The 16520-nt window shown below is 36.1% G+C and overlaps 3 protein-coding genes across 8 annotated transcripts; 1 reads left to right on the forward strand and 2 right to left on the reverse strand.

The window, feature by feature from the left end:
- The first annotated feature begins 661 nt into the window (after nucleotides 1–661).
- On the forward strand, nucleotides 662–5279 carry LOC111453598 (uncharacterized protein At4g38062). The gene is made up of 2 exons (XM_023094740.1): nucleotides 662–809; nucleotides 1844–5279. Exons 1-2 carry the CDS (start codon nucleotides 803–805, stop codon nucleotides 4984–4986), a joined length of 3150 nt encoding a protein of 1049 aa, XP_022950508.1. The 5' UTR covers nucleotides 662–802; the 3' UTR covers nucleotides 4987–5279.
- A 63-nt stretch (nucleotides 5280–5342) lies between these two features.
- Nucleotides 5343–9725, reverse strand: LOC111453600 (O-fucosyltransferase 39-like). The gene is made up of 10 exons (XM_023094747.1): nucleotides 9434–9725; nucleotides 8799–8861; nucleotides 8610–8691; nucleotides 8412–8482; nucleotides 8237–8325; nucleotides 7930–8133; nucleotides 7075–7342; nucleotides 6354–6581; nucleotides 6039–6236; nucleotides 5343–5899 (listed from the first exon to the last, which is right to left on the reverse strand). Exons 1-10 carry the CDS (start codon nucleotides 9554–9556, stop codon nucleotides 5690–5692), a joined length of 1536 nt encoding a protein of 511 aa, XP_022950515.1. The 5' UTR covers nucleotides 9557–9725; the 3' UTR covers nucleotides 5343–5689.
- Nucleotides 9726–10788: 1063 nt separating this feature from the next.
- On the reverse strand, nucleotides 10789–15278 carry LOC111453602 (MADS-box protein SVP-like). Of its 6 annotated transcripts, none has more exons than XR_002712280.1 (11): nucleotides 15147–15276; nucleotides 14893–15069; nucleotides 14554–14789; nucleotides 13922–14000; nucleotides 13197–13261; nucleotides 12443–12542; nucleotides 12326–12367; nucleotides 12153–12191; nucleotides 11908–12065; nucleotides 11734–11809; nucleotides 10789–11003 (listed from the first exon to the last, which is right to left on the reverse strand). XR_002712280.1 is itself a non-coding variant. In XM_023094749.1 (11 exons), the coding sequence occupies exons 3-10, from the start codon at nucleotides 14733–14735 to the stop codon at nucleotides 11791–11793; spliced, it is 684 nt and encodes a 227-aa protein (XP_022950517.1). In that variant the 5' UTR covers nucleotides 14736–14789; nucleotides 14893–15069; nucleotides 15147–15277; the 3' UTR covers nucleotides 10789–11003; nucleotides 11753–11790. The 6 variants fall into 6 exon arrangements, 3 of the variants coding, with proteins under 3 accessions (XP_022950517.1, XP_022950519.1, XP_022950516.1); XM_023094749.1 differs by having other exon boundaries at nucleotides 11753–11809; nucleotides 15147–15277; XM_023094751.1 differs by lacking the exon at nucleotides 10789–11003 and adding an exon at nucleotides 11272–11623 and having other exon boundaries at nucleotides 11753–11809; nucleotides 15147–15277.
- Nucleotides 15279–16520: the final 1242 nt, after the last annotated feature.

Raw genomic sequence — 16520 nt, forward strand, 5'->3', positions numbered from 1 at the left:
TTGTAGGAAATTGTTTTAGATTTGTTAAAAAAAAAAAAAAGGATTATTCATTAGAACATGACTTATATACAAAAATTTGTTTGGAAATTAGGGATTTGATCCCTTAAAAATTTGTTAAGAAAAGACTTCCAAGAATATACATTGGCTATTATGGAAATATATAAAAATAGGTGACGTATATTAGCAAGGCTTTTAATATTAAATTGGGAAATTTAGGATTTGGAAACAATGAAAATAGTAAACCCTTGAATTAGTTTGGAATGTTTGAAAGTGCCAAATATACCCTTGAATTTAAATTTCTTTTTTATTTTTTTTATTTTTTTTACTATTTCTTAGTATTTTCTTTTAGAGTTTTACCAAATTAAAATCGTAATGGAATTTAGTTATTTTTGTAAAATCGTAGCAAGGGAACGTGGATGTAATATTATCTAATGGGCCGTAGGCCCAAAATGAAAGTTGGATTGGAAAATCGCAATAATTAGAATTGGGCTGAACTGATGGGCAGTTTTTTCGGCCCAATGGAACACCCTTGTAACGGTTAGTCCCATTTGACCCATAACGACAGCGTTTCGTTCGCTTCAATATGGATCGGGACTTCGCCGTCCATCTCCGCCAACACATTTTATTTTAAATCCGGAAGGGTCCTTTTAACGGCTACTTGGAGAAACCACTTTCTCCCTTTCTTATTTCTCTCTCTTCTGTTCATCGTTTCTGACCTACTTCTTCCTGTTCTTGCACAATAACCTGAAATTCCAACGGTTCTTGCGCTGAATCTAAATCAAGCGCCAGATATTTTATTTTGATGCCTGGTACGGTCTGCTTCGTTTTTTGCCTGGCTTCTGAGAATTTGAAATGTTAAGCGTTTATTGAAATATTGGACTATTGCGGATTTTGGTTTCTTCGATTTTTGTGGAGTTAAACATGAAAATGGCTTTTGAAATTATTGATTTATATGTTTTCATCTGATGTTTTTCGTTTACCAGATCTTTAGGGGTTCGTCATTGTTAAAAGTAGATTGGGGTTGATTTTCCTTTTGAATGATTTTCTGTTCTACCGGGAAAAATTAAGATTTGATCTTAATTCATTTGGATTTGAGGTTGTTGCGTTATCTGGTCATTGGTCATGAGGAACAGGATTTCCGGTCTGATATTTTCGGATTAAGCTATCAATGTTTGCGTTCGCAATTCATTAATTTTCAGGAAAGATTTTTTAATGCCCCAGTTGTTTGGAATTAATTTCAACGGAGTTGTTAAGTAATAACGATTTGAATGTTATTGCGCTTAGAACAGATCTAGGTTGAGTTTAGCCTTGTCATATATGTAGGTCTTTCCATTTTCCCAAAATTACGTTGGGTCTTGATATTTTAGAACCCCAGAGATATCTTTTCAATCGACATTGCCTGTTAAAACTTTTGATCTACAGGTATGGTATCAGAATTTTCTTTATTCTTTTTGGAATGCCGCTCTCGCTTGGATGCCGAGAAAATGATCATGGAAAAATTAATAAAATAATAACAACAACATGAACAAAACTGAATGTGTAAGAAAACATCAAAGCAACAATCGGAATTGTTTCTTTTCTTTTCGCTTTATCCGAATCTGGTAATTAATTAGTCCTAGAAGATGCAGAATAACATCCACAGGCCACTAGCCTTTTCTTTTTGGGATTCCCTCGGATTGTTGTAATAATCTCTAAGTTCCTCGAGGAATTGCAATGTTTCCAGTGAATGCGAATGCTCCGTCTGAGATTTTATTAACTTGGTATATTTGTTTTGATCTTTTATTGATAGACTTTTTTTTAACTATTTTACGCTTTTCTATTCTTCATCCGTCACAAATTTCAGATTTAGAATTGAGGAATATGGATGGAATTCTTGAAGAACTAGATGAAGCAAAAGCTGATATTGAGAAGCTTAGGGCAGATTGCAAGATGAAGGAAGACTTATCTGAGAACTTGAAAAGAGTTAATAGCGAGCAGCTCGCTAAGTTGCAGGAGGCGAATTTGAAAATTGAGAAGCAAGCTGAAGAGATAAATCAAAAGGCTGAAGAATTATCTATGGAGAAAAAACGTTTGGAGGAACTTGAACGACGTCTAGCTGAAAGAGAGTCAGCAATAAAGCATCTTGGTTCTGCCAATGATAAGCTTCGAGCTGATGCCAATGAGAAGTTTGAAAAATTGGAAGAAGAAAAGAGGAGTCTACTATCGGCTTTGGATGACTCGAATGAGAAATGCATGCATCAAGAGCAGAAGATGTCTGAATTCAGAGAAGAGATTCATGGCCTCAAAGAGAATCTATCGTTTTGGCAAAGAAAGTATGCAGAAGCTGAAGAGGGACTGGCACACATGGAGCAGGGCGAAAGAGACGATATACTAATTGATTTAAATAATAAAATTACAAAGCTTAAAGATCAGTTGAAATGGAAAACAGAGCAATTTAAGCATCTGGAAGAGGCACTTGAGAAGGTCCGAAAACAATTGAAGGGGAACAAAAAAAAGTGGGAGCTGGAGAAAGGGACCCTGCTTGATGGGGCCTCTTCACTGCAGACAAGGTTGGATTCTCAGATGCTAATCTCAAAAGATCTTAATAACAAGTTAGAACTCTGCAACCAAGCCCTCGCCCATGAAGAGAGTCGACGGAAGTATTTACAGATTCAAGTTACTGATTTTGAGACACGCTTTGGTAATGTTCTTGATGAGTGTGAACATGTAAAAATGCAGTTGGATGAAATGACTGCTCAGAGGGATAAAGAAATTGCTACTTTAAGAAGTTCGTTGGGAACAAAAGATTCATTTATGAAGGAACGAGAATACCAAACACGAAAGCTGGAGGAAGAAAATCAGGGGTTGCGAACAGCCATCAAAGAACTCCAGGAGGAACAAATTCAAGCTGCAGGGGGTTCACCTTCTTTCAGAGAACTGCAAAAGAAGATGCAAAGCTTGGAAACTGCCCATGGCGAATGCACTGCAACTCTAAGGGCTAAAGAAGTTGAATGGGCGTCCCAAGTGGAAGAAGTTTTAATTAACTTGAATGATTGCAAATCTGAGCTATGCAGAAGAGAAGCGAAAATGAAGGATCTTGAGGCAATGTTGGAAAGTCATCATTCTTCAGCATTGCAGTTGAAGTTACAAAATGAGGAGTTATCTGCCATGTTACTAGTATTAAATCAGGGAATATCGGAGGCTCAAGTTAAGCTGGCAAAAGAAATGGCTGAAGTTTATATGCATGACAAAGATAGAGAAGAGAAAATATCTTTATTGATGAAACAGGTGGAGGTGCAGAATGCGGCTTTGGCAAAGGCCCACAAAGATATTGAAGCAGAATATAAAAAGGTGGCGTCTTTGCGTAAAAAAGTGGAATCCGTGGATCTTTATGAGGAGCAGCTTCAACTAATGCAGAAAGAAATAGATAGCTACAAGGAAATGCTCGAGGAATCAACCAAGTGTCAGCTTTACTTAGAGGAGCAATGTTTGCAAATGAAACATGACGCAGCAGAAAAACTTGAAGTTTACAAAGAAATGCTCGAGGAATCAACCAAGTATCAGCTTCACTTAGAGGAGAAATGTTTGCAAATGAAACAGGATGCAGCAGAAGAACTTGAAATTTGCAATGATTTGGGCGAGACGAATGCTGAACTTGCTGAAAAAGAACCTACCCATATTCGAGTGAAGTCAATGGAGATGATTGAAGAACAGTACAAATTAAAGCTGAGAGAGCTTGATCAGTCTATGGAAATAATTGAAGAATCATCCAGGGATTATCTTCTATTGGAAGAACAAGTGACACAAATAGAATATGATGCAATGGAGAGACTTCAAGAAGCATGTTATGCCTTGGAAGAAGCAGATGCTGAACTGGAAGATAAAATCTGTGAAGGAAATCAAATGGATTTTGAAATGCATATGTGGAAATCTATTGCTGAACAGTTACAACTTGACCTCGATGAAAACAATAGCATACGTAGAGAGTTGGAAGCCTCACTACTTGCAGAAGCCCATATTGGGGATAACACTAAGCAAGAGAAAGATAGCCTTATGGAGAAGTTAAATGAGAAAGACAAGAGGATTGAAAGTCTGGAGCAACAGGTTACGCTACTGGAGCAAGGGCTTGAAATAATAGAATTGGAGTCTGAAACTTCCTTTCAGACGATGAGAGATAGCTTTCTTCAAACTATAAGAGGGAAGGATGAGAAGTTAGAACAACTCCAAAACGAAGTTGAGTGTCTGGAGCAAGATTCACTGAGACGAGAACTTGAAATAGTTTTGCTATCACATATTGGTGCCGAGAGCATGTTTGAGCGTGAGAAGGAGAAACTCATTCAGATGGTAGAAAAGAAAAACAAAAAAATCGAACAACTCATGCAGCTAATACATTCACTGGAACAAAAATTTAACAGCACTTTAATGTCTTTTTCATCAGAGCTTGAAGAGAAGCAAGCAGAAATTAATTTCGTCCATCAGGCTTGGGAGAAGATTAATGCCGCCGAGTTTTTGGCTATTCTAGAAACTGAAGAGAAGAAACTGATGATTTCGGAACTTGAGGATAATATTCGCCTAATACAGCAGAAGCTGGAGCTCAAGGAAGTATCATTGGGTCATGCAGAAGAGAAGGCAATGAAGATTGAAGCAAGTTTGGAAGAAAAAGAGTCTGAAATGAAGAGACTGACGGACCAATTGAAGACAAAGCTAAAATATTCAGATGTCTTAATCGATGAGCTCAAGAGTGAGAAGAGTAATTTGGTAGACGATGTGATGAAGTTGTCTTCAGAAAAGGAAGACTTGATGGGTATTATTGGAGGCATAGGCAATCATATCAGCGAGTTTTCCAATTCAGACAGAGAATTGATGGGCCTTCTGGAGAAGGTAATGCTCTCTTTTGGCAGTGAATGTCAAAGGGCTGAGCTGAAAGAGAATGTGAATTCTCCTTCAATGAAAAGATTTGAAGTCTCGTCTGATACAAGATCGCCCTTTAGAGAGCTCAACAGTTAGCTGAAGCCTGCAACCAGTTGCCACGACTCCGTGAGTCACACAGTATAAACCCCTTTTTTTTTCTCAAAATTCTTTTGTTCTGTACAATTCATCTGTATTAGTACCAACCCTTTTCTTTTTCTTTTAACGTAGTTTGAGATTCGTCTCGTTTTGGACGACGAACTGATTAGAACAGGCTCAACTTCATTTACTTCAGAGCCAATGTTCATATTTATTTTAAATTTCTCTTCCATTGTAATACTCATCTTGGATGTTCCATTATTTGCTTATTAGTGGACCATTGATTCGTTGTTCTTTTGTGTCTCTCTTCCCCATTTTGCAGAAAACTTCAAGAACTCTTTTCCAGCCTTTTGAGATTAATCAAACAAAAAACAGCACCAAAAAGTGATGTATTTTTTTTACAAACAATTCTTTACATTAAGATAATCTGTCAATAATCCAAAGACATTAGCACACTACATACTGCATTAATCTGAATCGGCCCCAGAAGACATAAGCCTTCCCAGTAGACCTCCATATCTTTACAAACTATGAAAATTCTTCCTCGCACTGGGTTTTCGGAACATCAAATGATGCAGGCCGACTGATCGGAAAATCTAATTTTTCTTTATTCAACAGATCACTACCGACGAACAATAGTTGCAGAATCATTAAGAGTGGTCTGTTTTAGTGACAGAAAGTGGTACCCAATAAGAACACCATTTCAAGCGTGGCAAACACAATCAGGAGCAGGATATGTGTATATTGACTGCTTTGGCTTTCTCAACCTTATTTGTCCCTGTCTGTTTAAGTGGCCTTCTACAGTGGCCTGCTGAAAATCTGACCAAATGATGCTTTTATTCATGAAAAGCTGTCCCAACAATGCCATGTTTGGTCTTATGGTCTTCAAGTTCTCGTAAGTGCGATGTCCCACCTGTAAAATATATCAAGAAAGAGTACAAGAATGATCATCTTCTTAATAAATAAATCACTTGCAGGAAGTGTTGGTACAAAAAACACAGGTTTGCTTAGCAAGATTTGACAGACTAAGAATCAGCAAGAAGTTTACTTACTATTGCATTATGCATATTTCCAGGAGAAGCCGAGATGAAAATATCACTGTGCATGCTTACGTAGTAATCAACCGCAGCTAGCAAAGAAGCCTTTCCTTTGATTTGGGCAAGTTCATTTCCAGAAGTGAGACTCTTCTTGTCTTCCATCAATGGGAAAAGACCCCGCAAAGTTGAAATCCTAGCCACCCCACCATATACCTGAAAGAACCATGCACTTTAGGGTTCCAACTTCCAAGTAATGGTAATAGTTTCACTTTCAAACCAAAGACTTCAAGCAAGCTTGGTTGGTTTATTTGTATATAGAGAAGGAACTACCTTGTGGGAGGCCAAATAAAGGCGGGTATTGTTGTCAAAACCCAAAGCAGCCAGCAGCAAACCGATCTCTTCAGGTGTCAAAGGGCAACGCCCCTGACTCCGTAACTCTTCATCTGTGAACTGAGAGTTAAGGACCCTTCCCTGCCAGAGCACTTGACGATATTTGGCCAAAGCAAGTTTTTCAGCTTTTCCCCCGCCAAAATCGCAGGCTGAATGAGCTGCCATGTCCTTCATGTTGAACATAAAGAAATCAGCAGCTGCGAAACTTCATACGACATTTGTGCAAAAAAAAAAAAGAATGAAAAATATATGATCAACCAATCCAAATTTTCAGTCATTCAATTTGATTTCATAATGGCCGGTCGCATGGGCCAGTATTCCTGTTCTTAGAACTTAGTATGAACAGTTAAGTAAAGACCTTAAATACGCTGAAGTTGTAATGAGGATTTCTTAATTCGACCAGTTGCTTACTTGAGCAGAGTATGGTGGTAGCTCATGAACAAAAATGTCAGTCCCAATAATTAACGATATAAAATCTGAGCAATGAGGCCTTCTATTGTTGGAATGCAAGGGATTACTATAATTAATTATCTATAATATCAGCAAGATAACGTAGAAAGGCAATGTCCAATAGATAGTAACACTGGACAACTTGAATTGTTAAGAGGCACAAAGCGAACTTCACTTAAATCTGGCACCTAGAAAGGAAGGGTGGCTGTACCTTGTCGAATCGAAGGTGTAGGACAACAAACTTCATTGGACCTTGTACATTTGCATCAGTGGTCAAACTTAGGTAGTTGGCCTCCTTTGAATCCTTCCTATTCGAAGGATACCGCAGCCGGCTGATGAGAGCATCTCCTAGTGCTCGGATATGAGGAACAAAAGTTAACGCTTGAAAGTTGACCTTACACCGCAACCTTTGTATCTCATCAGGCAAGTTCTCAAAAGCGAGACGGTGTGAGAAGGGTGCAATGGCAGCGATACCGTAGCTGAATCATTAATATTGAAAAGGAATGTAAAACCAGGATAGGAACAGGTTTCAGAGAATAATCAGAAAGTTTCATAGCACATACAAACATTAGAAAGATTATCAGAAAGTTTCATAGCACATACAAACATTAGAAAGATTTTGAATCTTTCGTTCAAAATTTTCAGACATCCACAAATCCAAGCATGAGGTATACCATGTTACATAATCACAATCCACCCCCTTGGGGGCCAGTGTCCTCGTTGGCACACTGCCCGGTGCCTGCCTCTGATACCATTTGTAACGGCTCAAGCCCACCGCTAGCAGATATTGTCCTTTTTGGGCTATCCCTTTTAGGCTTTCCCTCAAGGTTTTAAAACGCGTCTATTGGGAAGAGGTTTCCACACTCTTATAAGGAATGCTTCGTTCCCCTCTCCAACCGATGTGAGATCTCACAGAATGTTCCTAATTTCATTTCTCAGTAGTGTGTAAATGCTTCATCTTTTATATTTATATAAATGAAGTGAGAAACTGAATATGCAGATTATGAAACCAAGCCACTTCACTTTCAGTCCTAAAAGGTCAAGATGGATAGGCTTCAATACCAACCTCTGCAATACAGGTAAGACATTGTCCAGATACCATTTGGGCGAGGCATGAACAGGCGCTGTTTTGACTCTCGTAGCCCGAATGGCTGTAGCATAATATTCCCTAGTACTCCAAGAAAATTCAGCTGGCAGCTCTTTAACTATAGAAATGTCATCTTTCAACACATTAATAAAGTGATCCACATCAAATATATCGACGAAAGAACTGCAGATTCCAAAAAAGTAAAGGATAAGGTAAAAAATCTCGTGATCACTTTTCAAATATACTAGAATAGAACAATACCCCGCAGAGAAAATTTTGTTAGTACCTTGAGTCTTTCCAGACCGGATTAATTTCAAGGTGGGGAATCACAAGGGTTGCATTTAGAAGTTTTGCTACAGCAACTGCATCACATATCTGCATGTGGACCAAGTAAGTATTTTAAAATTGAAGACTGCCTTATCAACAAAAATGTGCCGACAAAAGTTTAAACCAACACATACTCCCATTCTTTGCTGGTTCAGCCCTCCATCAAGAAACACTTGAATATATCCTTCAGACTCCCCTGGTAGTGCTGCAAGACATGGATCAATGGCACAAACCAGGTATAAAAAACATCAGAAATTCAGTAAGTGATATGTTTAAGTACAAATCATCACGGGGAGTTTCTGAAACCTACAACTCCATGGTTCAAAACTTACAGGAATCTTTTAAAGAATCAACACAAGGCCTCCACCCTTCATCAGTTAAAGGAGCCCATAAATCAGACTGATCTGGTTTTGGCTGTCATAGAAATAGGATTTAACTCTATTAGATTCTCATTCATAAGATAATGTAGTTGGAGATTTAAAAAAACAACTTTGAATTATATGATCAATCAACAAACCCACACTTTGGCGTTGTAAAGCACTCTTCAGCAGACGCGAATGCCTGGGCTTTGGAGTGTTCCATTCCTACAAGAGTCCAATTAAATCATCAATTATTATCATAAGAACTCGTGAAAGGCCTAATAGTGGTGCATAATACACCCACAAGTCAAACTTTAACAAATAATATTTCCACTGGGGAAAAAACGTTGAACAGATAGAGATGAAGAAATAACTATTCCTATACGTTCAAAGGCCTGCCGATCAGTTTAGATTTAACCAGAGTTAACTTAAAATGGCCCTGCGGAGTACCATTCCCCTAAGGCTAAACTAATTATGAACCAGACACTATAAGTTTTCTTTTCTGTCACCAGCAAGCTTAATCAAATATCATACCGACATCCTATAAATGAAGAGGGGAACGTAATTATGTCTTCACATTTCCAAAAAAATTGGACGGGAAAAAGGAGTAAACGAAAGCATTAACTATAAGAGGAAAAAAATTTCCATTTCTCCACTACGATAAAGGTTTCTCTTTACGGCAACCCTTCAACAAAATCAAAACATCCACATTTCCTAAATAATTTCACAGAACAACACAAAGAAGATCAAAAGTTCAAAAGCATCAAGGAGGAAGACCAAAAGTGGGAAAGAAATACCGAGAACGTGGAAGGCGAAGCATGACCCAAATGGCTAAACAAACCCGGTAGAAACGCGGAGAAAAGCAGCATGAAACCACCAACCAGAGCTCCAGCTCTGCTCGACTGATAACCGAGTCCCATAACAAAGAACAAACCTCGAAAACGCAAGGATCTCGGAGATGGGTTCTGCCTAAAGAATGCGAAACCCCAAAACCCAGAAGCAGAAATGGATTGTAATGAAGGAGATGAGAGGTTTATTGCAGTGGGTGTGGGTTATAAGAGAGTAAAAGGCGTCTGATTCACACACATGGACATCTGTACAGCTCGCAAACGAATCGATGGAAGAGAAAGGGTGTCGCTTTCAGAGAGGGCCCAAGCAGATAAAAGGTGGGTATGGCGATTAAAAGTAAAGAGAGTATCACGCGGCGAAAATAACTTTAGCCTCTGTGTTCAAGTTTTAACTAGAAAAGGACGAAGGCTTGTTTTCCATTACAGATGTGACCCGTTGCTGCCTCTGCTTGGATGGTCCACTTTATTGGATTCATTAATCGCTACCTACTAGAGCACCGACACTCAGCTCTCGACGGATGACTGCAATTATTCACACAGTTCCACACCCATTCTGTACTTCTCTCCTTCTACGAACTTTCGATAGATATCCACAATTAAGATGAAAATCGTATCCCCGCTGTGTACCTTTCTCCATCAACGAACTTTAATGAGATCTTCAATTAAGATGGATAGTCGTAAACAGTGTATGGCCAGTCTACTCTTAGGATGAGCTATAGTATTAGATCTCAGCTACACAAATGAATTATATGCTCAATTTTGCTTGTCGGTTCCGCTTGTTAGGAAAAATCTGAACGCTAATCAACAAGAATATAATTGATAGGTATAAGTAAGAGAATATAAATTTTTCAGAGAATCAAAATAAGTCATGAAAACTATATGAACACTAAGAATGAATTATTTATTTCCTTTTTAGTTTTCTAAATTTCTTACTAAAGAAAAACATTTAAATTCTTAAATATAATTAAAGAAAAAACAAGTATTCAAAAACTCTTTTCATAGCTTTTAAGATTTTGTTGGTAGAAAATATATAAAAGAATTTTAAAAAAAATCATAAGCTCAAGTTATGTCATAATTATCGTGAATGTGAGGGAGTGGGACATTATGTTCCCTGTCCCATCCTAATGTTCATAGGGACGGATGCTATTTGGAATTGACTTATTCATTTGTTTTTTTATTTTATATTCCTACGCATTAAATATGATAAGTTAATTTAATTCTATAACCCACGAATATATAGAGATATTTTGAATTTGTAGTTAAATTTTATAATAATGAAAATAAAAATATCAGGCGACACGTGTGTTGAAAGAGCATTTAAAAACAATGTGAAGCTCAGAAGATAAATTATTATATAGTTTAATTAACTTGTTAAGAAAAAAAAAAGAGAGAGAATTACATATTAGAATAATACTGACAATTCCTCGCTGCGTGAATCTACGGTAAAGTTGTGAGGCATCCAAGAAATTTTAAGTTTCCGAGTGGATCTGGATATGGGTTGCGTGCTGCTACAGTAACGCTGTGGAGCATCCAAGAAATAATTATTAGTGCATATGCAACGTAAAGTCATTTAAGAACTCAATGAATTGATGAGGCCCGATTACGAAGGCTCAATTAAGTAATTACAAAAATAGAGGGATTTATCAATTATAACAAAGACGTGAATTTCTAATTAGGAAATGCAATAGCTTTAAACCAAATATTTCAATTAGTTACTGTGGCCGTGATTTTATATCGTGACACTGAATAGAAAAGAAGTATATGAATGTGGTACAAATGAAAACAATCTTCAAAATAGTATAACTAAATACAGCTTTCAAACAAATTAAAATTAATAATTATGCACCTTCTTTAAACATAACATGCCTAAATCTTCTTATTGTCTTGACGTTTATCTAAATAAGGTATCAATTTTGGACACAGCAGCAGTATCCCACCAAGCCAATTCAAAAGCACAAACAACCGATGTTTGTTTAAACCAAAATTATGACTCAATGCTTGTTTAACAAAACAAGGACAATATCTCCAGCTAAACGCAGGAAAAGTACGACTGATAGCATACGCCCAGGTTTCATCAAGCCCACTCGAATTCTAGTTTGATTCGTTAAAACGGTGCATTGAATTCTTAAAAAAACAAACCTGTTTTCAGATTTCAATAGAGGCACATGAATTAGAAAATCAGGGTTAGAGTTTGATTCCAATTACTCAACTAACCCAAAAAATTGGGTATTATTATTTTTACACACTACCTTTCGCTAGCTGCAGTACCTGTTCATCTTCCTGCTCCATCGCCATTGCCGTCGCCGTCACCCGGAATACGGCAGCCTGCAACCATTGGGTCCACTCGATCATATAAAACTTAACCAGTCTAAATGAACATTACTAGAAAATAGATGCAATAAACTTTCAAGCAGTGAGGTTACCCTAGTTTCAGAGATGTGTCTGAGCTATCCAGATCTTGAGGCGGGCCATTGGAGTTGGAGACACAAGCTTCAGTGACGGAGTTCGACGACTGGCCATCTTCCACGACCAAATTCTCCGGCTCAACGCCAAGGTTCCTCACGCAATTCATTTTTTGCGCCTGCAAACCACCGCGACTATAAGTTACATAGGGATTTAAAGGACACATTTTATATTGAAGTGCTGCGGAAAGGGTTATTCTTCTTACTTGTTTCAGTCGCCTATTCTCTTCCATCAACTCAGCCGACTGCATGCACATAAAAGTTTGAATTTACCTTCACCTCGTTTGATAATTGTAATTAAATAGCACATTCATTCATATTCCGAGTAACATACTAGAAATTAATGCATTTGGATTTGCACTACGAAACTGTACTTAACCTTTCTTTGAAGATCAGATATTTCTGTCATGATTCGTTCACCCTAGGACATCAAAACGAAACTGTATATGAGGAGAAGAAAAGGGGATTTTCTTACGGACGGTGAAACGGAAAATACCTTTTTCTCCATCACACGGCTCAATCCACACTCCAGTGACTTCTCTAGCTGCTGCAGTTCCTCTATATTCAATGTTTGGAGCTCTTCTCCCCTCATCTGCCTAAATTGCCAACGAATTTAACTGTGTGTGAGAGAAATTAGTCTGAAGAAACCATTATAATCTGAATTTCCTAACATGTGATAAGATTTCAGGTGGGAGTTGATTTTAATTTCATTCATTTAAATCCTTGAACTTGTGCTATAGTGAATACCTTCTCACACTAAAAATCATATAAAAAACATGACTAAATATAATCAAGAAAATACTCATACCTAACCATCGAACATGGTGGACAAAAGAAATGTCCAATCATAATCATAAAAACACAGCAAAGGTTAATTATGAGAAGACTCGAACCTAATCACGAAAATACTCGAATCTAACAACAAAATCGTGTATGGGAAATTTTTGCAAATTTACGACCGAACTATCCAAATCCAACTAATTAATTAATTAAGCAACACCCGTAAAGGTAACCTCATCCAACCATAAAAGAAGTCCCCAGCCTTTAAATATTTTTAGAGACAAAAAAAACGTAACAAATTGAAGGATTAATTACACCATTAATGTGATTAAAAAACCATATATTTTTGTGGTTTAAAGACTGCAGAAGCCAACTCAAACAAATACCCCTCGTAAAGTCAAAAGTTCAAGTCATCGCCAATCAAAAAAATTTAAAAAATTAAACAAAAACAAAACTTCTCGTGTAAATACCTTAGCTGCCGAGTTTTCTCAGCAATTTCCTTGTTTAGTCGGGTGTAATTGCTGTTTTCAACCAGCTGAAATCATTGACAGCAGCAAGCAATGTTTCAGCAAACTAATGAATGGGAACCACTACCGAGTTGAAAGAATCCAAGTCGTCCTCAATAGACTAATATAGCAAAACATAAGCCTCTTACCCTTCTTCTGAGCATATGCTTTCTGGAATCTTCAAAATATATTTTAGAGATTCGAACGTAATTTCAAATTTAAAGAAATAGAATGAAATATATTAAATTATATCAAAATTAGTTGAGTTCTTAAAAAAATTTACTAAGACATCAAGTAAATGCCATTTCACTGCAAAATCTGGAGCTACTGTTTTAACAGGATATAAAGTGGTTTTCTACGGTGATTGTCCAGAAACTACTTTTAAAATGGATTTCTATGTTTTAGAATAAAAATCAGTGTAAAAATAACTGTTTTTTAAGGGAGGGTTTTTTTCTTTAGTAAGTTTCCATAATAATTTGTATTCTTAAAACAAATAAAGTCGCTTCAGATTTAAAATGACAAGATTAAGCAGTTTCTCATATTAAAAAAAGTGACAAATTATGATCGATGTTTTTCGGCTTCCATAATAATATTATTTTTATCCTTTGAAAACCGTTGGAAAAAAGAAGAAAAAAAAAAAAAAAAGATGACCATTTTTTAAAGGAAATATCTGGAAAGAAACGCCAAACCTGTAGTTCAAGGGATGGTTGTTCCAGTTTCTGAAGGTTCTTAGAGTGCAAATTATGTCTTTCTATGATTCCCTTCATGCTTCAGAAAGTCAAATGCAGATAGCAGTCAGTGAAGCAGATGACTAAACAAGAAGAAATTAATGACAATGAACACATGTCTGTTACTCTGATGTATGTAAATAAATATATGGACAAACATAAACAGCTAAAGTTAAGCATAACCTCGATACAATAACTGCAGTAAGTCTTAATTGAGTGACCCAAAATTTCAGTCATCGCTGCTACCATAGACCTCGTGGCTGATGAAAGGGCGAAGCTCGAGGCATATGACAAATTTTATAAGGCGCTACTTTTCAAAAAATTTCCTCTTATATCCATTATCGAATTAGTGATTGTTATCTCTTATGTTCGTATCGTTTTCCGTAAGATCGTTGTAAGCAAAATACACATGTTTTCTGCAGTTTGTTTTTTATTTCTGTCATGGTTCTCGCCATTTTTAGTAACAAAGTGTCCTTTGTAAATGGAATTAAAGAAGTTTCAGAAAACGCAGAAGAACTCAGAAATCGTGATAGACCGATTAAAGTTTTGGTTTCTACCAAAAAAAGAGGAGTGAGTGAGAAGCAGAGAAAAACCTTGAGCTGGAGAACTCAAACAGCTTTCCGGTAGCGGAGAAGACAATGAGGGCGACATCGGCATCGCATAGAACAGACAGCTCTTTTGCTTTCTTAAACAGTCCCCTCCGGCGCTTGGAGAAGGTGACTTGTCTAGCCGTAGCGTTATCGATCTTCCTGATCTGGATTCTCTCTTTCGCCATTTCAACCTCGCTACTCAATCTCTAAATCTAGCCTTGCTTCTGATATGGAAAACACTGAGAAGAGGGAGAGAAAATAAGAAGAGTTCACATAAAAACAGTTGCGCTTAGAAAAACTTCTAGTTTCGTGAAAACAAACAGTAAAAAGAGCCGAACTAACCTGTGAACAAAAGAAGGATTCGAGCCAGAATTGGAAACTAATAGAAGAGGGATGAAGAACAGGGAGTTTTAAGAATCGCAGTTGCAGAGATGGAAGATCGACAAGAACAAGGAAGAAAGAGTCGTAGTCACAGATCGAAAAGAAGAATGAGCTGAAATAAAAAGGGAAAAATAAAATCTGCGCAGGATCAAAATGAGTGAAAAATGTTTGGAAATGAAACTAAAGTGAATGAGTAATATAAAGCGTAAACTTACCGGTTAGGGTTAGTTTTTCAGACATATGGAAAGCCACCAAATGAGGCGTGAAAGGAAGTGAAAAGCTCCAACCTCTGCAAAATTCCAGCTGCTATAAACTTTGCCGTAAAGGGTTGAGGATGAGGTTGTGAAATACCCATTCCAATTAAATGCCATTTTCCTTTCTTTTTTTTTGTTTCTTCTTTTGTTAGGCCGTGCAAATAATTCTGCCCCAATTAACTTTTTTTTTCAGATGCATACTCTTTCCACTTTAATTTTATGGATTTTTTTTCCACTTTATTCTCTGAATTTTAAAATATGATTCATTCTCTGTATATAAAATAAATGTTTTATTTTAATTTATTATAAATTTGTTGATTTTCTTCCTATTCATGCCACAACATTTAAAATAAAGGATTGATTTTGGGAGTATGGAAAGTTTTTAAGATTTTGTGCACCTTAAACTACAAAGTGTAAATTATTAATTAATATAAAAATGTCCGACGATAGAAAATAAATCAATTTTAACTTATATACATTTTTATTCTATTGATATAATGTATCAATGATATGATATACTGAATTTATTGTTTTCAACTTATGAAACAATAAATTAGTGATAGATTTAATACTAAACAAGCAAGAAATTTAATCATGGTTATAGATTTATTGGTGATTGTTAATTTTTTCTTTATTTGTTATATTGGTAAACAAGTATTGTCTTTGGAATTAATTAGACTGATTATGGAAATTAGTGGGCTTTAACTAAATCAAGAACCTTTTTCGATCCATTCATTTTTTTTCTATTAATAGAAATTCTATTAATATAATATAAAAAAGGTAATAATTAATGATGATTAAAGTATTTGAGAAAGAAAAAAAGTGGCCAACCTAATAAAGCAATTATACTATTAATAACCAAACAACAAACAATAATCAAATCCAATTGTGAAACAAGTCCATTCGATCAAATACCTTTACATGAATTTAGAGTGTCAGTTAAGCTAAAAAAAATTAAATTCAAACATAAAAGCTAAAAGTGATGACCGTAATTAAAACTTAGATTAAAATGTTAATAATCTCTCTAAGTGGTTTAAATATGCCAGTTCTCTCAATTTTATCCGTTTATTTATAGACTTGTTTAATAAGCATTTTAATTTGGTTCCTACCAAACTATATATTTTTTTAATTTGTAATTTTTTATTTATGAAAATTTGTGGGTATTAACATCAATCTTGTCGTCTCTCGCTTCAAAAGGGAAATTAAGAACTTGTTCAATTCATTAATTTTTCTCTTTTTAGATTAATAGAGATTATAAGTAAGTATAATAAATAATAATAATTAATCATAATTAAAGCATGGGACATTTGACAAAGAGGAAAAAAGAAAAAAAAT

The sequence above is a fragment of the Cucurbita moschata genome, unplaced genomic scaffold (assembly GCF_002738365.1).
Source record: "Cucurbita moschata cultivar Rifu unplaced genomic scaffold, Cmos_1.0 Cmo_Scf00015, whole genome shotgun sequence".
In the NCBI taxonomy this organism is placed as follows: domain Eukaryota; kingdom Viridiplantae; phylum Streptophyta; class Magnoliopsida; order Cucurbitales; family Cucurbitaceae; genus Cucurbita; species Cucurbita moschata.